The sequence below is a fragment of the Pleurodeles waltl genome, chromosome 11 (genome assembly GCF_031143425.1).
Source record: "Pleurodeles waltl isolate 20211129_DDA chromosome 11, aPleWal1.hap1.20221129, whole genome shotgun sequence".
NCBI lineage: Eukaryota > Metazoa > Chordata > Amphibia > Caudata > Salamandridae > Pleurodeles > Pleurodeles waltl.
This window is the reverse complement of record NC_090450.1, coordinates 819,105,828-819,131,748: the sequence shown is the minus strand read 5'-3', so window position 1 is coordinate 819,131,748 and position 25,921 is coordinate 819,105,828. Positions and strand designations below refer to the sequence as shown.

Genomic DNA, 25,921 nt, shown 5'->3' with positions numbered 1-25,921 from the left:
GAGTGTTTGCTGTGGCTTGGCGGCACAGCAAACAGCTATGTCCCAGGGGTGGGCACCCTGGGACACCGCAGGAGATGGCCCAGGGCAATGTGGCCCCCCTGCATAACATTACAATGAAGCCCTGAGGAGGTGGCGGTCCTCAGGGCTGCGAGGGCCCACATTATTTTTGCAGGGAGGTGGCGGTTCGCAGGGTTGCAGGGGGACCGCACGCACCCTCCATACCAAATTTATTGAATGCCCCAGGGAGGTGATGGTCCCCTGGGCTGTGGGGGCCACCCATACCCTGTGCCTGAGTTTTAATTCGCCCCCCAGCTTTTTACTCTAACAATAGCACAAGGAGGTGGTGGTCTTCAGGGCTGGGAGGTGGGGCATGAGGCCCTGCAGTTAAAAAAAAATAAAAAAAATAAAAATGCAGCAGGGACCTGGCCCACCCAAGGGCTTATTGAAAAACAAGGGCGGGAGTCCACACTTTTAAAAAAAACATTTTTTAAAATTTTCCCAGGAATTTGCAAGAACTTCGCAATTTTGTGGCAAATGCTTTTTACCTCTGGGGGTAGTGGGGTTTCTGGGGCACCAGAGCTAAGGGGTCAGGGTGTCCCTACCCTGGCCCTTTTTTTTTGTTTCTTTCTTTACTTTTTTAGTGGTACTCAGCTGAAGCAGAGTCCCAAGATGGCTGCCAACACTTCCTGTTTCGAAGTGCTACACATTTGCAACCTTGTAACCTTTGTTTTTTTCAGTGAATTTCTAATTTTCAAAAAATTATATTTCCTAACTATAATGTTCCTGTAACCTTTGTTTTTTTAAGTGAATTTCTATGTTTTTTTTAAACGTATAGTAATTTTCATTACTATACGTTAATACAACCACCGCCGCGCACTGCCTTTGGCCAGGCCCTGTGGCCACGCCCCTATAACCACCCAACCTTGCACCGTGCATGGCCTTCACCCATATACATCGGAAGTTGCTCGCAAGGCCTGTCTTGCAGCTAGACTCTGTGGCCAACCTCCCTAACCATCCAAACCCATGCTGTGCATTGCCCTTTGGCCATGCATGGTGGGAGTTGTCTGTGGCCTCTCTGGGTTTGAGAATAGGTGTGAGAGGGCGTGTCTAGGGGTGAGAGTGGCTGTCAGATTGTCTGTTTGGGTGTGAGAATGCCTACATCAGTGTTTAGTTGGTGCATCAGTGTGCGCTTGCGTCTGTGAGTGGATGCATGAGGGTGTCAGTGGGTCTGTGAGTGGGTGTGTAACAGTCGGAGTGGACGCGTAACTATCTGGGTGGGTGCATGAAGATCTGACTGGGGCTTTGAGTGAGTGTATGAGTGGGTCTGTGAGTGGGTACGTAAGTATCTGAATGGGTGTGTGAGTGGGAGAAATGATTGAAAGAGAAAAAGAGAGAGGGAGAACAAGTGTGAGGGAGAGGGATAGACTTTTTTAGGCTTTGATGTCTAGTATACTTAGAATGAGATATTTCTATCCAATGTAAAATAAAAAAGTATATATTTTTTTTAAATATTTTTTTTATTTAAAAAAATAAAAAAAATGGCAATGAGTCCATCTGGATTTGAACCCCCAAAGCTCAGTGTGAAGGTCTGCCTTAAAGGTCCTCGTGTCAAACAGCAGAGTGTTTGCTGTGGCTTGGCTTGGCTGCAGCGCTTCCTCAGGGAGTGGGGGGCAATGACCCACACTTATTTAGACACGTCAGTCCTTTTTTCCAGCTCGTTCTGACTGGATCGCAGAATACTACAGGGGATTTTTACCTCTATTTTCTGAGGCTTTTTCTCCAGACAGTCAATATTGACAACTTCATTAAACTTTTTCTGAAAGTTTAAAGACTTTCCCTGTAATTGTTTTTATTTTTGTGATTGTCTTTTCCTTTATTGTGCCTATTCATGTAGTGTCCCAAATGTGAGAAAAATATTGCTTTTTCACACCCCATGATGTGTGCCTGGTCTGCTCAACATCCTACCATATTGTTAGACTGCCAACATTGCCAAAAAAATGTCAAAAAGTGCTCTAAAGAACAGGGAAGGTATTCACCTTAGAGGAAAATTTGAAAACCTCAGAGCTGAAGAAGAAAAGAAAAAGTGGAGGAACAAGAAAAGGCCTCTTCAACTGCCAAAGGCTCCTCCCATGAAAATGACTCTTATAAAGGTAGATCCAGGGAAAAGAAAACATTGGAGGCATCACCATCATTGTTCCAAACACTCTCACTCCTCAGAAGAGCATTGGTTTGATGCTGAAGCTATCGGCACAGGTGTGTTAGTCATTGTGAGACTGTACGGCTCTGGCCTTGTCCAGTTCAGGGCCTCAGGAACCGACCAATATGAATCCGGTTCTAACAAGTTTGGGATCAAGACGGGCTCCATTGACACCGATAATAACAATGCCGGCACCATTGCATCATGACTCTTCAAAGACACCTACTACATCGATGTATTCTACAGCTTCACTGTTGAAGTTGAAACAGCATTACTCAATGACAAGAAGGTCATTGTGTAGGGCTTTGTATGTGAGAAGTTTTATTCGGCTGTGCTTAGGAATGGAGAGCCTGTGAACCTTCTTGAGGTGTTGTGTGATGTGGGTGTAGCATGGGAGGTTGAGGATCTTTAAGCAGGAGGTGCACACTGCATTAACTTAAGCAATCATGTTGAGCTGGTTGTCTAGGATGATCCCTAGAATTCTTGCGTGGTCTGTGGGTGTGGGTGTGGGTCCAACAGCCACTAGGTGGAGTCCCATGGGGAAGTCTTGTTGTTGAAGACCAGTACTTCTGTCTTGTCGGAGTGGAGTTGCAGGCAGTTGTTTTGCATCCAGTCTGCTACAATGGTGATGCAGTTGGTGAAGTAGGTCATAGTGGTGGATATCTTGTCCGTCAGGTAAAGGAGGAGTTGGGTATCATCGGCGTAGGAGATTAAGGTGATGTCTTATGATCGGATGTTGTTGGTGTATATAATAAAACGGTGGGGCTAGGGACGACCCCTGTGGGACTCTTCATATCAATCTCTTGGTCTCTGATGTGAAGGGTGGCAGCCTGACCCTTTGGGTTTGTTTCGTGAGGAAGGAACAGATCCATTTCAGAGAAGATCCTTCCATGCCAATCTCGTGTGCTCTTCTGATGAGCATGTTATGGGAGACAGTGTCAAAGGCCATGGAGAGGTCAAGCAGGATGATTGTCACTGTTTCTCCAAGGTCCAGGATGATTCATATGTGGTTGGTGGCCACAATGAATGCTGTTTCGGTGTTGTGGTTCTTTCTGAATACTGACTGAGTGTGGTCTAAAAGATGGTGCACTTTGAGGTGGGTTATGAGTGCTTGTCGATGGTCTTCTCAATCACTTTGGCTACATAGGGGAGTAGGGTGATGGGTCAGACGCTGCTCAGTTGAATATGGTCATCTATGGGCTTTTTGAGGAGGGTGTTGATTTTTGCAAGTTGCCACTCATCCAGAAAAGTGGCAGATGTGATGGAGGTGTTTTTATGGGTCAGGTTGATGCTGAATGGTGACGTCCCCAGATTGTAGATGTATTGGAGGCATGGGTCTGTTGGGGCCACTGAGTGGATGGTCCACATAAATGCCACTGTGATGTTTCTGGTGACGGTTGTCCATTCAGCCAGGTGACCGTCTTGGTTGGTGGTAAGTAGGTTAGTAAGTTAAGTTCTCTGGGGTTGGGCTGTTGTGCGAAGTTGCTGTAGATGTTTGCGATTTTGCTGTGGAAGAAGGTAGATAAGTTGTTGCAGAGTTGTTGGGAGGCAGCGATGTTGCGGACAGTGGATAAGGGTGAGGTGAAATCCTTAACAATCAAATAAATCTCCTTCAAATTGTTGGACCTTCCTTCGATGTGGTCCACTAGTGCTTTTTTCTTGGTGTCTGAATGTCTGCTGAAAGCGTCTGAGTGTAGCCTCGTAGGTAGTTCTGACTGTGGTGTTGTGGTTGGCTCTCCACTACCTTTCTATATGTCTACAGTCTTGCATAGCATTTCAGAGGTTTTTGTGTACCGGCTGGCCTGCTTGTTTGATCTACTATGCTTGCTAGGTTTGATGATGCAAGGGAGTCCGCGCAGTTCTTGATTCAGTTGTTGATGCCCTTGTCAAGGTTGTCTGTGGGGCTCTGTTGACCTGTGCTAAGGGCGCTGAGCCAGTCTGCTTATATGATTTTTCCGAATCTGCAGTTTGGAATGCTGGGCCTGGTAGAGGGTTATGATTTAAAGTGCATTGATTTGGAAGTGGATGATAGAGTGTTCGGGCAGTGTGAGTGCTGCGATAGAGTTGTATTTGATGCTGTTGCTTGTTGTGAAGATGTGGTCTAGTGCGTGTCATGCAGCGTGTGATGGTTCTGGGATGAGCTCAGTGAGTCGGATGTTGTTCAAGCTTTTGAGAAGCGCTGTGGAGCAGGGGTCATTTTGGTCTTCCGCGTGCAAGTTGGTCACAGAGGAGAATATAAATCTGAAGTCGATGGTAAGCAGAGCGACGATGTTGGTGATGAGGTTGGTAAAGGTGGCTCGTGGTCCAGGTGGTTGGTAGGTGAGGGTTCCATTCAGGGCGAAGGTTTCAGAGATTTGCAGCTTGAAGCACAAGTCTTCCATGAATGGGGTGGTGTTCTTTATGGATGTTGTGCACCTGATGGATTTCTTACAGATGACAGAAAGTCCTCCTCCTGGCTTGTGAAAGCGGCCCTTTCGCACAACCTTGTAGCCCGCTGGGATTGCCGGGCCGGGAACCGATGAGGGATTGAGCCAGGTCTCTGTGATGAAGAGAATGGTGTGTCGCTACTCTGCAGATTCCATATTTCAGTTGTGTTTGCTGAGTGATCATGTGTTGAAAAGCATGCATGCAAGTGTGTGCTGATGTGTGGGTTTGCTGTGGTGTGTGTTGTAGGAGGGTGCAGGTGCTGTTGGTGCTTGTGTGTGTTGGAACGTGAGGTTGAGGGTCAAACCCGGAACAAAGTCGGCGGTTTGACGCTTATATGCGTATATAAGCGCCAAACCCTGAACAAAGTCACCGGGTTTGCTGTTTTTGATCAGGAGTCTGGTTGCAATATATTAGTTATTTATCGCTCCTGCAGTTTATGAACTTCCTGCCATAAGGCACTGTTTCCATTGTCCTGAGGAGGCCGGATTTGTTAAGGCCGAAACGTGTCGACTGTAACTTCTAAGGAGTGACTGTTGGAATTCCCGAATTGTTCGATTTAATAATTTATGGACTGTATCGGACATTTTTCCAGTGATTGTTCGCTCTCACTGAGGCTAGATACTGTCCTTGGACAACTGCCACTACCTTGTTTTGTGACTGCTTGCCACTGGATGGCTAAGCAGCCTATGTTTTATGTACTACGGTGCCCCAATGGAATTGTTGGCTGATTTCTTTATGTACTAGACTTGTATATAATTAGATTTTATTGGTATATATTTTGTGCATTAGTTTCTTAGGTGTTTAGGTAATTTGTAGACACTATGATTGAATTGGTTTAATTGTAATAAAGAAATTATGTTTCAGTGAAAAATTTAGGTTTTTGCTTAGACAATTGGGTTTATATTTATCCCTTCTGGTGATTTTGATTGTCATATTGTTATTGTCCCTGCTCCAGTGGGGTAATAGGGACCTCCCCTCCCGCTGTTTGCTCTTCCTGAAGAACCTGGCACACACAAGCAAAACAAGGGTCGATGAAGTTAACATCAGTTTCAATAATGGCATTACATTTCCTAGGGTCCTAAGCATGTGAATGTTCCCCTTTCTTCAGGGAGAGATCTACAACTATCAGAATACTCATCATCACATGGTAATGCAGGTGCCCTCTAGTTCTGGCCTGAAGCTCCAACACACCTCACATAGGTCGGTTTTCATCTTTAGACATTTTATTAAAAGAAATATGTATTATCGCATTATGTTCTCTCTCAGAATGGATCTGCAACTCAGCACAATAAGAACGGTCTTCAACCCAGCCCGTTTTTTAGGGTCGAGTGCGCACAAGCACTCTGGACCATGTTGTAATCTCTCTGTGGGCTTCTAACCACACCCATGACATGATCTTCACTTTCATGACGCCTTTTAAAAATCAATTGATTCCATTTGTGAAAGGCATGCATACGTCATGCCTTTTCCGGTGTTTAGCCCTCCTCGAACACAACGCTAAACTAATGAAAACATACAAGGCTCCGTGTTTTCAGCTGGTTTCTGGACTACTTTATCTTTTCATTTCCTGCTCAGTGCGATCTCGCTGGGCAGAAGTCAAGCACTTTGCATGACAGTGACCCTGTTACATGGATAATTGCACTTTTGATGGTTACTTGGATAACTGCACTTTTGCCGGTAACATGGATAACTGAACTTTTGCCAGTAAGTTTCACTACAAGCAAACTTCTGTTTCATTTTCTCTGTCTCCTTCACGCTCATGGTGACCATCGGCTCGCATATGTGAAACTTTTACTTTTCATTATTAGTTTAACTGTTAGTCCGGTTAGGAGTTTACAATGCTAATAGCTCTAATGAGAGCAAACGCGAGACCCGTTGAATTGCAAATGCTTGTTTTAGATGCTTTCACCACTGACGTGGCTTGGTGGCCTGCTACTTTTCCAGAACACAGCAAAGTGTCTCTTTGCCAATAGAAAAGATAAGGCAGAAAACTGAGGTGTATTTTCTTGTTTTTTATTCTGGGTTATGATTCCCTTCTGGTATGGGCAGCCACGGAAAACCCAGTTATGTCATTTATCTACCAAAAACTCTCTTCACACTAGGGCATGTCCAAAACAAATTAAGAAATCCAGCTTCCTTAATGGAAAAACGAGAACACAGGTGAAACTGTTGGAAACATCCTGTGCAATCTTTTCTGTGTCAAGTAAAAACGATCAAGGATGTGAAATTGAACTAGTTAAAATCTTGCACTTTTAGTTACTAGTTTGAGATAGCCCACCACTTTTTCCCAATCACGCTCTGATTTTTCCATTCCCAAGTATGCTAATCAACGTATTGTATAGGAGTGACGCTAACCTTTTTCAATCACCTGAGGTCACAATTAATCTTAGTGCTTTGTTCGTTACCAATGCTTCTGCATGTTCACCCCACGTATCATCTTTAATAGTGTATGTTACACCAGGAACTGTTCTGCTGGTAATGCGGGCCTCTACAACAGTTCATGAAATGTGCTTATCTGCCCATCCGCCAGTAAGTCCCACAGTTAGGTAATACCTGCCACACTCGAATATCCACTTGTTCTACAAGAATTCTGAACAGTAATGCCCATAATGGTAGTTCTGGGGCATAAGTGATACGGCTATGGATTGAGTCAAGGCTCTTCTCCAATGATATTTAGTAACGATAACCACACCAGGGGGCCGTATCTATCTACTGAGCAGCTCGTACAACTCCTCAAGAGTCTTCTACCAATTATAATCATGTCCTGCATATCATATATCCTGACTGTCCGCATTGGCCACCCATCTAAAGGGGGATGGCAACTGCACCATCACATATTAAATACAGTCTGGAGGTCCTAGTCAGCTTTTGATGACCTGCAGCTGCAATGTATTGAGAGAATGTCTTCCTCCTGGCCACACCAGATCTCTCAGCATACTTTGCAGTGTAACAGTTTCCTAGGTAGGCATAATGATACTAAATAAGTACCTCGGCAAAGCCCCAACTTGGACAATGTTATCCTACTTTCAAAAGACAGAGGTAGCTTTTTCCCATAAGTCACAGATGCATGCATATCTGTTATTGCCCTCTCAATGTTCCCTGCTATTACATCTGCATCAGAGTGATGTGTGGACCCTTAAAAATCTAAAGGACACATGTTCCCAGCACAGAATCTGTGCATGCAATTCTTTTATCTGCAGCAACAAAAGGGTACTTATGGGATACACACAAGACTTAAAGTCTGGGAATACTTCATCACAAATGTGACGTATGTCCCGTCTGCCATAATACGATCCCATTATGTCTTGTGGTGATCGTGATACGGTGGGTGGGATATCTGTTCATTTGTGACAAATTATTCCATCCACCAAGATCTAAATCAGGTCCTTAGTGTAATTAATTTTCAAAACTTGACAGCTTCTTAAATCAATGCAGTCTATATAGTATCAAGGGAACCGTACAGCAGGCAAGGTGTTAACATGAGGACATCATCCACAGAAGCGGAGTCTACCATTATCTCCCAGTTATCAGCCTTCTGCCAAAACAATGTTGTCGCCTTTTCCATCGCCTGGGCAAACAGCAACAGTGACAGGGGTGAGCCCTGCTGAGTACTGCATCCAATTGGCCATTTCTCAGAGATCACGTCCCTGATACACAGTCTGCCGGTTGGATGGGAGTACACAAGCTTTATCCACCGTAGTATACCACTCCCGAATCCCATCTCCTCCATTACCGCAAACAAATACTCCTGTCATAGGGTATCAAATGCCTTTTCCATGTCTGCTGAAATCACTTCAGCTATGCAATCTCCTTGGGTGCTCAAGCATTACATGGACCAGGCACCTGATGTTTACAGCTGTACACTGAGTTGGAACAAAGCCAGTTTGGTCCAGATGTACCAAGGTGGTCATCAGCTGGGCTATTCTATTTACCATCACTTTGGCAAAGATCTTATAATCTCAATTAAGCACGCAAAGACTTCTAGAAGACCGAAAGTCCAGCAAACCTGCCATGTTTTTAGCAAAGTACAATTGATTCTCACATGGTGGCAATATGCCTTCATGTGACACATCCATATATACGTTCAAGAACCAGTGTGGCAGACTATATACACTAGACAAATAAATGGGCACATCTAAATCAAATTTATGCTCCTTATTCAACCTGAAGAGTTGAGTCACTCAAATATAGTGTCCGTTTCAGTCTTATACCGCATCATCCACAGCACTATATATTAGGGGGTAATATTACATCACAACAACATTAAATTTGGTCTTGCATCACCACTACTTGTTTAAGGACATTCTGGCTGAAATAGGTGCTCACTTCATAGCCCCCCTGACCAGCAATCTCAATGGCTTATTCCCCTCCCTATGCTGCCTCGCCAAACATTTTTTATAATCCAGGGAAAATGGTCAACATATAACTTCTCTATGTGCAGTCTGTTGCGGGAGAAGATCTTCAGGGACCAGATCTCCATTCTCCTCTCCTTCTGTCTTGGCTGCTCATCTATTCTGGATGATTCTACCAACAATGACTGTTGAATACCGTGATCTGTAGTAATACACATTCCCTGTAAATACACCTTAGATGTATTCCTCTCCTGACCGGTATCTCCTACGAAGCCCACAATCTGTTCAAAATATTCAGATATGCAGGCCTACTGATTCAACATTCATTACATTTAGTAAAGGCACTGGCTGTAGCGTTCATGTGGGTATGCGAGGTGTATCCGTCCCCATTCCAAACAGAGCACAGCGGCCCATGGTCCAAGAGTGAGTGAGCAACATAGTTACTAAAAGATACCCTAGTCTGACTGTATTGTGTGAAAGATTACTACTTGTGCATATGTGAGTAGTAGGAATATTCCACCTGACCGGGGTGTGTACTATGCCATGTCTCCACCAATTACCATGACTGTACCCAATCCTGCAGGGTTGTCGATGCATGAATTTCCATCATTCCCTGCAGCCGCGGGTATGATCTATCTATGCCGCAGTTAGGTACACAGGTAAAATCCCTGCACAAGAGCACTGGTTGACAAACAATCCAATTGTCTCATCATGGGAGCATGTACACCTACTATCACTACCTTCCTACCACTGAGTAACACATCCGGTATCAAAAATCTCCCATCAGGATTTTTTTCTACCTTCTGCATCGCACACAGGGCAGAGGACCGCACCCTTAGAAGTTCCCCTCTTGCACATGAAGAGTACATAGTATAGTGCAATTGACCACTCCATATTTTCTTAAGCTTAATTCCATCTTCCCCAGTAGGGCAGGTTTCTTGTAAACAAGCAAAGTATATTCTTTGTCTCTGTAAGTAGCTGCGTATCATATCTTTTAGTTGAATTCCCACTTACCCTTGATGTTTCAGGACAGAAGAAATGAGTTACTTACCTGTAACTGCAGTTATCCAGTATTGGTATCTTTCATAGATTCACATGCTTGAATCCTCCCCCCCCTGTCGAAGGGGGAGTCCCACGGTATCCTATAAAGCAGTATACAATAACCACAGAGGCTCCAATGCAAATAGGCCTTAATTTGCTGGTCTATCGATGTCCTTTTTTTTTTTTTTTTTAAATGGACCAAACTTGAACCACAACCAAGAGAAGCTCCCTTCCTCAGATTTTCAGCACTAGAGTGAATTATGTATCCTGAGCTAGTAAAGGGAGCCTCTATGGGGAGAAGGGTGGGTTGCATGTGAATCTATGAAAGATACCAATACTGGATAACTGCAGTTACAGGCAAGTAACTAATTTCTTATCCAGTATTGGATCTTTCATAGATGCATATGCTTGAATCAGAATAACATCAGTAATAACTATGTAGTATAATAAAATCGTAGCGGATGGGGAGTATGAAAGAATTTTCTACTTCATATATCATAACTTATATAGAGTAGTCATAACACAAAACTGTATCCAGAAATGTGTGACTTATAACAGTAAAAATAATAAGAAAAAGAATAATAATAACCAATATTAGAAATAAAATTCTTTATTACCATAGAGGCTCACCTTACTGGAACAGATGATGTAGGACTGCTTGACCCACGGGCACATCAGTTCTATGTGTGGACTAAAGGCAGTAGTGCTTTGTGAACGAGTGGGTACTCGTCCAAGTAGCAGCACGGCATATTTATACTAACCGAACTCCAGCAAACAGAGTAGCAGAGGTAGCTACTGCCCTTGTTGAATGTGCTCAAGGCCGTCTTTTTAGAGGTTTTCCTGCTGCAGAGTGGCAGAATTGAATGGTTGCCGATAGCCATCTTGCTATTCTTGTCTTCGTTATTGCATTGCTCAGTCGCCCAGGTCTGTAGGACAGTAATAATTGATCAGATTTGCGAAAAGTTTTAGTTTGTTGAAGATTTCTATCTTAAGACATCTCTTCACATCCAATGTGTGGAGGGATTTTTCTGCGGAGGATGTTGTGACTGGGAAAATATGTCCGGAGAATAACTGGTAGGTTGAGATAAAATTGTGAAGGAACTTTAGAAATTAATTTTGGGTTCGTTTTGAGAATGACAAAATCCTCAGTAAAACGCAGAAAAGGTTTTTGTGTAGTGAAAGCTTGCATTTCACAGACTCTTCTGGTGGAAGTGATCGCTAGTAGGAAAGCTATCTTCCACATAAGAAACTTGAGAGCTGCCTTATGGATAGGTTCAAACGGATGTTTCATTAATTGTGAGAGTACAACATTAAGGTGCCATTCGGGGAAGGCAACATTACTGGAGCCTGAATAAACCTCTCATGAATTGTTTAATTAGTTGCGATGAAAAAAAAGGAGGCTGTGTCTGAAGAGCATCTGTATGTTGAAATTGCTGCCAAATGCACTTTCACTGAGGAATGCACAAGCCCGAATTTCGCTAGCAACAGGTAAGGTAATATTTGTTCTGAAGAGGCCTCATATGGGTGTAAGTTATGTTGTTGACACCAACAACAGAACAGCTTGTTGATATGTTTTGTTTGTACTGTCCACTCTCACTTTAGAAAGTATGTTTCTACATTCTGGAGTGATCCTCAGATGTTTGAACTCATGGAATTCAGGAGCCATGCATGCAAGTGCAGTGACGTCGGACCTGGATGCAATATCTCCCCTTGATGCATTGATAGTAGCATTGGAGTCAGTAGGACACGTATTGGTGTGGCTTCCGACATCAGAAGAAGCTATGTATACCAGAACTGCCTGGGGCATTTGGGAGCAATTAGTATTAGGTGACAGGATTCCGCCTTGCATAGATCCCGGACCATCACATCGAAAGGGCATTCCCCCAAGACCCTGGATGGGGATACCGACTTGCGTAAAATTGGCATTTGGTATTGCAGTTTGTTGCAAAAAGATCTAGAGTTGGCTTCCCCTATGTTGCAAATATTCTGTCTAGTTCGGCTTGATTCAGTTCCCATTCATGACAATCGCTGTTGACCCTACTGAGTTAATTTGCCAATGTGTTGTGTGCTCCTGAGACATGTTTGACCTTCAAGGAGATGTTGTGGCTTGCTAGCCAGTTCCATAGCTCCTGGGCTTCTTGTGAGAGTGTTAAGGATTTCGTGCCTCCCTGTTTGTTGATATAATACATGCTGGTTGTGTTGTCTGTCGCACCAGCACTTGAGAACCTTGTATCCTTGGGAGGAATGCCTGAAATGTGAGGAAGATGGCATTGAGTTACAAGCTGTTGATGTACATCAGCTTTTGATGGTTTGACCATTTCCCCTGGATTTGCAGATCTTGGAGATGACCTCCCCATCCTTCCATTGATGCATCCGTCGTAATTATAAACTGTGGGACTAACGGAATATACGTGAGGCCTTGAGAAAGATGAGACTGGTGAGCCCACCAGTTCAATGCCTTTGCCATCTTTGGTGTAACAAAAATGCGATCTTCGAACGATCTTTGTGATTAGTTCCACTGAACTTGTAATTCCTTCTGCAACAGTCTCATTTTGAGACGTGCACTTAGTACTAGGTTGATTGTGGAAAATATCATACCTAGGAGCGAGCTGTACAACCTCAATGAAATGGACTTTCTTCTTGATATTATCGTGGTCAAAGACGTCAGCCAATTCTGTCGTTCCTGTGTAAGGAAAGCCTTTTTGTGCTGTGTGTCCAGAACGGCTCTGAGAAATGTCATTCTCTGAGTGGTTATTGTAAAAGATTTTTTGTTGACTGTGAGACCTAACTTTTGAAAGAGCGCAAGACAGCCCTTTGTCACTTTGAGTGTTTTTTGTGGAGTTGACGCTTTTAGTAGTCAGTCGTCTAGGTATGGAAAAACCTGATGACCTTGCTTCCTGAGAACGGCTGCTACTGGGGCTAAACACTTGGTGAAAATGTGTGGGGCTGACCTGAGTCCTAAGGGAAGGACTCAAAACTGATAGTGAGTAACAGCCACTGTGAATCGAAAATACTTGCGATGCTTGGGATGAATGGGGATATGAAAGTAAGCATCTTCCAAGTCTAGAGATGTCACATAGTGTCCCTTGTTTAGGAGATTTAATATGTCTAAAAGAGTGATCATTCTGAAAGTGTGCTTGCGGAGGTATTTGTTTAGATGCTGCAAGTCTAGAATAGGTCTCCATTCTCCTGTTTTCTTTTGCACGAGGAAAAAAACAGGAATAGAATCCCTTTCCTTTCTGAGCCATTGGAACTTTCTCTATTGCACCTTTGTGCAGCACCAATTTAGTTTATTTTTTCAATAAGAGAAGATGAGGGGAATGCAACCCTTTTGGGGGGGTGTTTGGTGGTTTTAGCGTGAATTCCAAGGTGTGGCCATAAGTCACTATGTCCAACACCCATTGATCTGAGGGGATAGTTTTCCAGTTGTGGAGATATTTGGATATATTTGCCCCTACTTGATGCTGGGAAGGTTGAGCAGCTGGTACTTGGACTGGGTCGTTGCTTACGTCCCATGTCTCTAGATTGAGTAGAGGTTCTCCGGCGAGCTTCCTGTTTAGAGAAACCAGCCATAGTTGGTTGACGAAATGTTTTTGGTGCTCTATATTGAGATTGGTAAGGCTGAAACTGTTGGGAGCGGTAGTATGAACCTCTATAGGTGGAAAAACCACCCCCTTGCCTCTCTGAAAGGCAATCTTCTATACTTCAAGGCACCTAGGGATTTAGCGGTGTCAGTCTCTGTTTTAATGGCAAGAAGAGCTATGTGCTTGACAAAGAGCATATCCCCGTCATAAGCCATATCCAGAATGTTTGTTTGCACTACAGGTCGAAATGAAGTGGCTTTGAGCCAACCCTGACGCCTTAGAACAGCGGCGCCTGTCAGCTGCCAAAACCGTGTTGAGACGATATCCATGGCAGTGTCAATAATTTCAGAAGAAGTTTGCTCTCCTTCTTGCAAGATCTTTTTTGTGACCTGTCTTTGGTCCTCTGGAATGAGACCTACCACAGATTTGATGTCGGATCACATCTGCCTGTCATATCGTACCAGGATAGCCAAAGCGTTAGCAGCCCTCACTTTAACGGCCTACATGAGGGAAAATCTTTTGCCTATATTGTCAAGACGTCGTCCATCTCTATCTGGTACTGAGATGGGGGCTGCCGGATTTTTAGATCTTCTCTGCGCAGCTTGAGAAACTATGGAATCCGGCCTAGGGTGTCACATGAGGCATATGTCATAATCATCAGGAGCCCTGTATTTCTTGTCAATATGGGGCAGGACACTGTAGCACTGTACCCCGGCACTGTAGCGGGTTTCTTTATAATTCTAATAAACTCCTGCCATAAGTGGTCAATGATGAGGATGAACCTTACTGATTTCCGTGCCTGATCCTTGAAATCATATAAGAAGCAATCAGAATGCTTCACTGCAATGGGTAGGAGAAATCTTTCCGCTGCCCTTTCCATAATACAATGAAAACCCCCAATGTCTTCCGGAGGGGAATCAGCCGGAGGGTGTTGAGATGGAGATGGAGTAGGGATGATGTAATCATCCCAGTCATCTGGTTGAGAAGGAACTTCACCTTCTTCCCTGGCCTCATCCTCCGATGTGGAAGGATCGTCTCTAGGAGGGGAGACAACATGTGGTGGTGGTGTCAGCCTAAGCGTAGGTGGAGGCGGTATATTTGAAGTTGGAATAGAAAATGTACATGGAAGGTGTTGATGGTGGTACCCCGGTCTGTGGAGGGAAGCACCGTCTGTAGTCTAACAACATCTTGAAGATCCTCTACTAGTGAGCGAGGCATAAATACATGATCCTGAAAGCAATGGAATCCGGATAGTACTGTTGGTGCTCAGTGTACTTATGAGTAGAGGGTTGACAATAGTATCCCTCAAAGTCCTGACTTTGGTCACCCTCATAATACTCTTCCTCTTGATATTTAACATGGAGCTCTGAAGCACTATGAGTTGGTCCAAAAGGTCCTTCCTCATCTGACTCATCCATGTCTAAAAGGTGACTTGGGAGAAGGGGTGAAATGTTCGCCATGTATGCCAGGGTAGGTTTATAGAATGTTTTGATTTTTAATTTCGTTGACGGTGTCGTCAGTGGGAGCGTCGACGGTGGGGTCGTTGACAGTGGGGTGTCGACAGTGGGATCATCGATGACGGTGCTGTCGTCGACGGTGTCGACAAGGTCTTAGGCACTGACAACGTCAACGCTGTCATCACTGGGGAAACCGTAATCGCTGGAAGTGGAGTGCCTTTCGTCTCCGAGGATCTCGTGGATGATATGGAAACCTTAAGTGAAAATGTGGTGGTGATGGTCGTCAATGTAGATGGTCTCGTCGACGATACGTTGTCGTCAACGATGTTGCAGTTGACAGTGATTTTGTCGTCAACGGGGATGAGAAAGGAGATTTTTCTCTTGTCGTCGACATGTCTGAGGCAACTTTGAATTTTTGCTGTTGTGGCTTACATGGGGTAGCTGGAGCAGATGAAGCTACCTCAGTAGAGGATTGTTTTTCATTTTCCCATTTCTTAGAATCCCTCGACTGGTGGTGAATTTTAAGGGATTTTCTGCTCTCCTCAGAAGTTCCCTCCAAAGATCTAGCCCTTTTATGTGACTTACGGGCAGAGTCACTATCTTCATCAGAAGATATGTTTTGGCCTTTAGTTTTCTGTAGCCACAGCAATAATCTGCCTTCTCTGTCTCTCAAAGTCTTAGGTGGAAAAATACGACAGATTTTGCATTCCTTTGCCTTATGAGTAGGGTGAAGGCAATAAATAAAAAATGTATGTTGCTCATCTACATGGACTTTCTTTTTCCCACAGGCTTACAGGGAGGAAAGAGGCCTTTAGAATCAGACATAATTGGAATAAATGAAGGTCCAAACCTTTTTTGAAGTAATTTGTGGAAAAAACTGAGCAGAGCTCAGGGAGACTTCCTTCACACTCGACCTGCGGTGAAAATCTGAGGAAGGGAGCTTCTCGAGAGTGTTCTATAGGGTGCTGCCGCCTGATTGGTTATGGTTCAAGTTTGGTCCATGAAAAAAAAAAAAAAAAAAAAAAAAAAGGACATGGATAGACTAGCAAATTAAGGCCTATTTGCATTGTAGCCTCTGTGGTTATTGTATACTGCTTTATAGGATACCGTGGGACTCCCACTTTGATGACGGGGAAGATTCAAGCATGTGAATCTATGAAAGATCCAATACTGGATAACTCTGTATCTGTGACTAAGAGCCATCCTCCCCGCCGATATACGGCAGGTCGGTTAAAGTACTACCTCACCTTCCCTCTCTATTTACCAACTGCGTGCTCAAAGCCACAACGTTCAACAGACAGATGGGAAAGACCATCTCACCATTTTTACCCTCGATCCAATAGAACCTCTCTTTAGCGTTTCTTACAGCAGCGGTCTGAAACCAAAATAAACAACTTAAACAACTGTTCAGGGCAAGGTGTAACATCACACTTGCCTAAACAGCTAGACCATATCTTGTGTAAACACCTAGAAAACACTCCTGGGCTCTAGAGTGCACTGGAAACAAGGTTGACCTACTACTTTATACAGCAGGCACTTACCTCACCTATATACAATTGGATGCCTGAAGCCTCCATCGCCTCCTTGCCAACAATTCAGCACACATCACTCTCTCTAAGTCTCAACATCCAGTCCAATGCCATCCATTCATCAATTTCTTTGCTATGCAGCTTCTCCAGCATCAACAAGCGTACACAACTTAAAATGGCTTCCGTTCAGCATTCAGAGATTGTTTCAGTAAATCATCCACCGTCATGGGTGTGACTCCCAATGCATCCCCTTTAGTACCATTTTCACTCTGGCACGAATTTGTTTCCGGACTCGCCCCAGCAGACACAGAAGCCTCATCTTCATCCTGCCTCCCTTGCTCCCTTCACTGTGTTAAATTCTTTCACAGTTTTTAGCTGTTCAACTTTGGTTTGGCCTTTGGACGGCCTATGTACAGTCAGTTTAACATGACACCCTCTCTGTTTATGATTCACCAATGTGGGTTGATCCTTCAGGTTTATTAGCAAGTCTGCTCCTTTCTGCTCGATCCATGCCAAGGCATCTCCTAGTGTCAAATAGGTGTAAGTTCTCCTGGTCTATTATTCTTAATTTAATTAGATATAACAGCATCTATTTCAGATCTAGTGTACATTAAGTGTCACTCATGGCTGAAAACGCCATTTGCCGTTGAACTAGGAAAGTATAGTCCTGAAATAGGGTCACCTTGCTACCCTTTACATAAGAGACCGCAGAGATGTGCCAATTGGAGCAGGTTATCTCTGTCTCTAAAGTTTAGTAGACAAGCTAATATCCTCTGTGTTGGGGTTCCAGACTTGGTTTTGGGGGTGACAGGCACCTTGTGCACTCCTTCAATAGAAAGATACTTTGAAACGCTTTCAGGAACAACCTCCTGTGTAAGCCAGTGTTCTAAAAAAAAAAACTCCAAATTTGGCTCTTTAATTCTCTGCGGCATCCCAACTATATGGACCTTTTTCCAACCAAAGCAGTGTCTAAAGTCTTCTGCGCTGTGTTCCAATCGTGTGATCCTTCCATGCATTTCTGACATCTGTTTTTGCAGTTCTTGCACTGTGGGCGAGTGCTCACCAGTAAGGATTCTACCTCAGTTACTCTTTCAGAAATTTTTCCCTGATCCTCACGATGAAGTCCCAGATTGAAGGGGACTGTCCTAATTTTATTCTCCAGTCCTTCTTGCGTGGCTGCAATGGCATTCAGAATGGTGTCAAAGTTATCATGCTCCATGACTTAGGAAGCCGTCACTTCCCTCTCTGGTTGCTGCTCAGACACTTCACGAAGTAGCTTAAGTCCCATCTGTCTAGCCACTGGGGCTGCTGCTTTTATTCTGCCCATGTTTCTTGATCCTGCTGGCCTGGTTCAAACAGGTCCACAGGATTTTTTTTTTAAGAAGGGCTGCAAGCACAAGGACCCACCTTCACTCAAGCCGGTGACCTTACACACAGATTACTTCTCATTTGTTAAATGCCTAGTGTCCAAAGCCCCATTACCTATATTCCTGGTAAGTGAGAACTCAGGCAGGTGAGTAGTAAGATCCAGGGTTCTCTTCTCGGGCACCACAAGCCGCTCACTATATCACAAGCCCATGCCACACACCTCTGCATTGCAATTACAGCTACACAATACGTAAAAGTCAGCACCGATGGAATTACGTGCTGAGCATCATTCGTAGTTGAAGTAGTGCTGTACCTCCTATTTTTAAAAGGAGCCCTTTTCCCTTAATTTCACACTGCTTACCCCTTTAAGAACACAGGTCTTTTAGTGGGGTGGAAGTAAAAGCCAATCCACCATATCACACCGTGTTATTTTATGAGTCTCTCAGTCCCAGGTGCCCATTCCGGCAACGACCTCACACCACTGTGCTGCCTGTTTCAATATGTTCCACTCACGTCTCCACTACAACACCCCTGAAGCACAACGATTTATGGCCCAGAAAGATGTCCTCATTTTTAGTGGTTGGTCCTTTTCTTGTGTGGGATCCCAAAACATTCTCCTCTGTCACTGGCAAGTCACCCACGGCATCCCATCCCGCTCTAGCAGGATCATGCAGGCCGCTTAGGCCTGACGTCTCGGAGGGTATCTTCTTTGTGATGCTGCTCACCTGAGGATGTGCCACAGCTTACATCAGTGGGTCTCAAGGAAGGATGAGTGGCTTTACGGCACCCTAGGATCAAGCAGTAACAATGGTCGGGCACAGGAGCTTCGTTCAGTGCTGTCCCGTTGCCATTTTGTTAAGCCAGTTGGTCGGGCACAGGAGCTTCGTTCAGTGCTGTCCCGTTGCCATTTTGTTAAGCCAGTAGGGTAAAGGTTGAGGCATAATGGCTAGAGCTGCTGACTTTGGAACTGAGGAACCAGGTTCGAGTCATGGCGTCACCTCAACATCCTGTGGTTCTGGGTAAATAACTTAATTTCTCCATGCCTATAAAAAATGAATGGGTCCTAGTGTGATATAACTGGTGCTCATGTAAAGCATTCCAATACCTTTGGGTTGAGTTAGTGCTATATAAATCTGCAAAAAAAAAAAAAATGCCACACTCCCACGCTCTATCCAAGCGTATTGTGATCAGTGTTTCATCTGCATAAATACTGAACTTAAAGCCAAATTTTATTAAAAGGTGTGCTTGAGGCATGACTTAAATGCAGAACGAGGATGGGCTCAAGGAATATCCTTACGGCATTTCAAAGGGCTTGAGCATGGACATGAGCACAGTGTATCCAGTCAAAAGCAGAACCAGCAGCATCAGTGCTTTTGAGTATGGATAGCAGGGGATTGTGATCAATCTTGAAGCCACCTCTGCTATTTCCTCCTGATGTCTGGTCAGTCGGAAACACACGGAGCTTCTTGTTAATATATTAAAGCCATTGAATGAAACCATACCACTGCAGCCGAAAGCATCAAGGCAACTCATTTATGGGCCCTGGGATGTGTCTCTCTCCTCTCTGAAGCTCTTCTCTCTCTCTAGTCTTCCCCTGCATCACTCACTAGGTAGATGTCTCTGCAGTGGCTGACACTGTGTTGATCTAAGATAAAGGGGGTCATTCTGACCCTGGCGGTCGGTGACCGCCAGGGTCACCGACCACGGGAGCACCGCCAACAGGCTGGCGGTGCTCCGTCGAGCATTCTGACCGCGGCGGTTCAGCTGCGGTCAGAAACGGAAAGTCGGCGGTCTCCCGCCGACTTTCCGCTGCTCGGGAGAATCCTCCATGGCGGCGGAGCGCGCTCCGCCGCCATGGGGATTCTGACACCCCCTACCGCCATCCTGTTCCTGGCGGGTCTCCCGCCAGGAACAGGATGGCGGTAGGGGGTGCCGCGGGGCCCCTAGGGGCCCCTGCAGTGCCCATGCCAATGGCATGGGCACTGCAGGGGCCCCCGTAAGAGGGCCCCACAAAGTATTTCAGTGTCTGCAAAGCAGACACTGAAATACGCGACGGGTGCAACTGCACCCGTCGCACCTTCCCACTACGCCGGCTCCATTCGGAGCCAGCGTCCTCGTGGGAAGGTAGATTTGCCCTGGGCTGGCGGGCGGCCTTTTGGCGGCCGCCCGCCAGCCCAGGGCAAATCTCAAAATACCCTCAGCGGTCTTGTGACCGCGGAGCGGTATTTTGTCGGGGGAACATTGGCGGGCGGCCTCCGCCGCCCGCCAATGTTGGAATCACCCCCAAAATGTCTACTTACGAGACCACTGGCCAACCTGAGCATAGCAACGTAATGGCTCTTAATGGCTCAGAGCCTCTGCTCCCTTATTAAGTCCCTCCAAACTACTAACAAAATCAAGACAAGTGACGACTCCCTTTAACTCACATGTTTCTTATCTTAGTGGCTCTTAATTTGTACCTACAAAACTACTGCCTAATAGTCACACTTCTTTTCTAAAAGCATGCTCTTATAAGTGCCACTGAGGCACATGTAACATTCACTGTAAATGTTTAGAAATTAATTTTCTTTTATAATTTAACCTGTGACATATTTAAACGTCTATACACCAGAAGCTCTTAGAGCTCTAAGATCTTGAAGCAGCAACATTAACACATCTCCCTTAACTGACAGCAGGACCATGGCAATGTCCAACATGGTGTACCTTACCTGCAAGCTTACATCCTACGAGGATTTTAAAAAACTCACCTTTTTGGGCAATTACTGTCCATGCTGGGCATGCATGCAGATTCTTCTGCAAGTCTCTACAGCTGTATGCTACAGGGTTCAAGCATTCCCATGGGATCCCTGACATTCCATAGCCTCCCATTATTTCCATATTTTATGAACAATACAAAATATTCTGTATATCTTTGTATATTCACTTTAGAATGTCTGCAATGGCAGAATTGGGGACTTTCAGGATTTTTGGAGTAACATTGCAATATTGTTAGATACTTTGGTTATGTGACGTATACTTTTACTATTGTAAAGCATCCTGGCACAATTAATGTGAAACATCCCTCACATCAAGATTCATCACAAGTTGGTCCCATTTCCCTTTGATCAGAGATGTGGGTAACAAGTTCTTGAAAACCCCGCTGCTCTGCTTATCTCCAGTTGCCTACCTGAGGACACAGCCAGGGAAGAGGATCTCATACTCCAGCTGCTCGGAGGAGCCACGGTTAACGGTCAGAGAATGCTCATACTTCAGGTTTACCTGATCCCTTACATAGTACTTCTTGGGGATGTCCCCACCATAGTTTATCTGAAAGAAGAGGTGACCAGTTAATACACATGCCCTGTCATCATGGGAAACTTAATAACTCTATAATTACATATGGGCAAAACACAAAACTGCATAGGAACACAATAAACTGATATAATGAGGAAAGTAAACATGCATCAGCATCACAAACAGATCCTCATCTGTGGCTTGACCTTGGATATGACAGGCTCCTAACCTTCGGCTGCAAGACTAATACGATTGGCTGCAGATGCCATAGGTATATCAACAAAAATTAATACATTGTCTTTTATACGGTACTGAGTGAACGGAATCACTTCTCATGTGTTTTGAATTTTTGACAAATAAGGGGACTGAAGCAAAGAGAGATAAAGACATTACCTAGGATATGAAAATTAGTTACTTATCTGTAACTACAGTTATACTGTATTGGTTTCTTTTATAGATGCACATGCTTGAATCCTTCCCCATTGTCAAAGTGGGACTCCCACAGTATCATAGAAATTAGTATGCAACAACCATACAGACTACAATGAAAGTATGCCTTGAATTTGCTAGTCTAGCTATGTCCTTATTAAAAAAGGACCAAACCTGAATCATGACCAATCAGGTGACAGCATCCTCTAGAACACTCCCAAGAGAGGCTCTCTCCCTCAGATTTTCAGCAACAGAGTGAGTTATACATTTCTGAGTCCATAAAAGGAGCCTCTAAGGGGAAGAGGGCGGTTCGCATGTGGATCCATGAAAGATACCAATACTGGATAACTGCAGTTACAGGCATTTAACTAATTTTCTTATCCATTATTGGATCTTTCATAGATTCACATACCTGAATCAGAATAACAAGCAGTATTAACAATGTAGATTATCAAAATCGTAGCAGATGGTGGGTATAAGAAAATGTATGCAAATACACCCACATACACACACCCACACCCACATATACAAAATATAAACAGTCATACAATATATTATTATATTGTGTACTTACTCAAACAGGGAAATTTACTCATAGATATTAGACTGGATAATAATATACGTAACCTGTATTTGAAATAAATTCTCTATTACAATAGAGGCTCACCTTACTGGAACCGATGATGTAGGACTGCTTGACCCACAGTTGCAGCACTTCCGTGTGTGGACTGCAGGCATTAATACTTCGTGAACGAGTGGGTGCTCTTCTAAGTAGCAGCACAGTATATTTGCTCCAGCGGAACTCCAGCAAACAGAGCAGCAGAGCTCACTGCCCTTGTTGAATGTGTTCTAGGTCGTCTTGCTGGAGGTTTTCCTGCTGTGGAATAACACTGGATGGTTGCTGATAGCCATATTGCTATTGTTGCCCTTGTTACAGCAGTGCCTTGTTGCCCAGTTCCATAGGATAATAATAATTTATCAGACTTGCGAATAGTTTTAGTGCACTGGAGATAGAACTTAAGGCATCTCTTAACATCCAAATTGTGGAGAGAACTTTCCACTGGTGTTGGATTGGGAACATATGTACGGAAAATAACTGGTTGATTGAGATGAAACTGAGAGGGAACTCTAGGACTGAATTTTGGATTTGTCCTTAGAGTAACAAAATTCTCTATGAAGAGTAGAAAAGGTTTTTGCGTAGTGAAAGCTTGGATTTCACTGACTCTTCTGGTGGAAGTGATCGCTAGTAAGAAGGCTACCTTCCACGTAAGAAACTTCAGGCCAGCTTTGTGAATAGGCTCAAACGGGGGTTTCATTAATTGTGAGAGAACAATATTATGCCATTCTGGAGGGGCGCCATTACTGGAAGAAAAACCCTGAATAAACCACTCATGAACTGATTAATTAGTTGTGATGAACAAAGAGAAACTGCGTTCTGCAGAACGTCTATATGTAGAAATTGCTGCTAAATGTACTTTTACTGAGGAATATACGAGCCCAGACTTTGCTAGAATTAGCAGGTGTGGTAATATTTGTTCCAGAGAAATCTCATATTGGTGCAAGTTATTCTGGTGACATCAATAACGGAACGGCTTCCATTTCAATCTGTATGTTTTGTTTGTGCTATTTGCTCTCACTTTAGAGAGTATGGTGGTCATTCTAACCCTGGAGGTAAAAACCGCCAGGGCGAATGACCGCGGTAGCACCGCCAACAGGCTGGCACTGCACCGCTGGGCATTCTGACCGCGGCGGTTCAGCCGCGGCCAGAAACGGAAAGTCGCGGTGTACCGCCGACTTTCCGCTGCCCTTGAGAATCCTCCATGGCGGCGGAGCGCTCTCCGCCGCCATGGGGATTCTGACACCCCCTACCGCCATCCTGTTCCTGGCGGGTCTCCCGCCAGGAACAGGATGGCGGTAGGGGGTGCCGCGGGGCCCCTGGGGGCCCCTGCAGTGCCCATGCCAATGGCATGGGCACTGCAGGGGCCCCCGTAAGAGGGCCCCACTATGTATTTCAGTGTCTGCTATGCAGACACTGAAATACGCGACGGGTGCCACTGCACCCGTCACACCTTCCCACTCCACCGGCTCCATTCGGAGCCGGCGTCCTCGTGGGAAGGCTGTTTCCCACTGGGCTGGCGGGCGGCCTTTTGGCGGTCGCCCGCCAGCCCAGTGGGAAACCCAGAATGACCGCCGCGGTCTTTCGACCGCGGTACAGTCTTCTGGCGGTTCCCGCTTGGCGGGCGGCTCCCGCCACCCGCCAACATTAGAATCAGGCCCTATGTCTCTACATTCTGGAGTGACCTTCAGATGCCTGAACTTATAGATTTTAGGAGCCATGCGTGTAAGTGCAGTGATATCGGATCTGGATGCAATATTTGCCCCTGGTACATTGATAGAAGTGTTTGAGTTGGTGGGAGACGTATTGGTGTGGCTTCCGGCATCAGGAGAAGATATGTGTACCAGAACTGCCTAGGTCATTTGGGAGCAATTAGTATTAGGCGATAGGTTTCCGCCTTCACCTTGTCGATGACTTTGGGAATTAGCGGGAATGGGGAAAAAGCGTATGCATAGATTCCGGACCATCACACTGAAAGGACATTCCCTAAGGATACTGGATATCGACTTGCGTAAAATTGGCATTTGGTATTCTTGTGAATCCAGTGTTAGATTTCCCCATGTTGCGAATATTTTGTCTAGTTTAATTTGAATCAGTTCCAATTCGTGACAATCACTCTTGGCTCTGCTCAGTGCATTCGCTAATGTGTTATGCACTCCTGAAATGTGTTCGACCTTCAAGGATATGTTGTGGCATGTTAGTAAGTTCCATAGATCCTGGGCTTCTTGTGAGAGTGTTATAGACTTCATGCCTCCCTGCTTGTTGATATAATACATGCTGGTCATGTTGTCTGTCCGAACCAGTACTTCAGAGCCTTCTATCCTTGTGAGAAAAGCTTGCAATGTGAGGAAGATGGCCTTGAGTTCCAAGCTGTTGACGTGCATTAGCTTCTGGTGGTTTGACCACTTCCCCTGGATTTGTAGATCTTGTAGGTGACCTCCCCATCCTTCCATTGATGCATTTGTTGTAATTATAAACACTGGGACTAATGGCAGAGAAGTGAGGTCTTGAGAAAGATAAGATTGGTGAGACAACCAGCCCAGTATGTTTATCATCTTTGGTGTGACGAAAATCCGAACTTCGGACGATCCTTATGATTGGTTCCACTGAGCTTGTATATCCTCTTGCAACAGTCTCATTTTGAGATGTGCAAGTGGAACTAGGTTGATTGTGGAAGATACCATACCTAGGAGCGATCTGAACAATCTCACTGAAATGTACTTCCTTTTTGATATTGTTATGGCTAAAGATGTCAGTTTCTTCTGCCGTTCCTGTGTAAGGAAAGCTTTGTTCTGCTGCATGTCCAGAACAGCTAAGAGAAACGCCATGCTCTGAGTCCCCACTTGGAGGATTTTCTTTTGTTGACTGTGAGACCTAACTTCTGAAAAAGCATGAGGCAGTCTTTTGTTGCTTTGAGCGTTCTTTGTGGAGTTGAACATTTTAGCAGCCAGTCGTCTAGGTATAAGAACACCTGAGGCCCTTTTTTTCCCCAGAGAGCGCGACTGCTACTGGAGCTAAGCACTTGGTAAAAATGTGCGAGTCTCTCTTGAGTCCAAAAGGAAGGACTTGAAACTTATAGTGAGTACCAGCTACTGTGAATCAAAGATACCTGCGATGCTTGGGATGAATGGGGATATGAAAGTAGGCATCTTTCAAGTCTAGAGAGGTCATATAGTCTCCGCTGTTTAGAAGATTTAATATGTCTGAGAGAGTGATCATTTTGAAAGTTTGCTTGCAGAGGTATTTGTTTAGATGCCAGAGGTCCAGGATAGGTCTTCATTCCTTTTTTCTTGCCCACAAGGAAAAAACAGGAATAAAATCCTTTTCCACTCTGACCCATTGGAATTGTCTCTATTGCTGGAAAGCATTAACTTGGTTTCTTTTTTCATTAAGTGAAGAAGAGGGGGGTGTGCCCTCTTTGGGGGATTATTTGGTGGTTTCTCTGTGACTTCCAAAGTGTGCCCATAAATTACTATGTCCAACACCCATTGGTCCGAGGGGATAGTTTTCCAAGTGTGGAGATATTTGGAGATGTTCGCCCCTACTTGGTGATGGAGGGATTGAGCAGCTGGTACTTGAGTTGGGTCATTGATTGCGTCCTGTGACTCTGGCCTGATGTGAGGATCTCCGGTGAGTTCCCTGTTTAGA

The 25,921-nt window shown here is 44.7% G+C and overlaps 1 protein-coding gene across 2 annotated transcripts in view; it reads right to left on the bottom strand.

Annotated features, from left to right (window-relative positions):
- The window catches only part of LOC138266166 (SEC14-like protein 2), a 212,973-nt gene that overhangs the window by 25,180 nt on the left and 161,872 nt on the right, over nt 1-25,921 (bottom strand). For both annotated transcript variants that reach the window (XM_069214635.1, XM_069214636.1), the window contains one exon: nt 21,122-21,261. In XM_069214635.1, the coding sequence (XP_069070736.1) occupies nt 21,122-21,261 (140 nt within the window). The remainder of the gene's footprint in view (nt 1-21,121; nt 21,262-25,921) is intronic.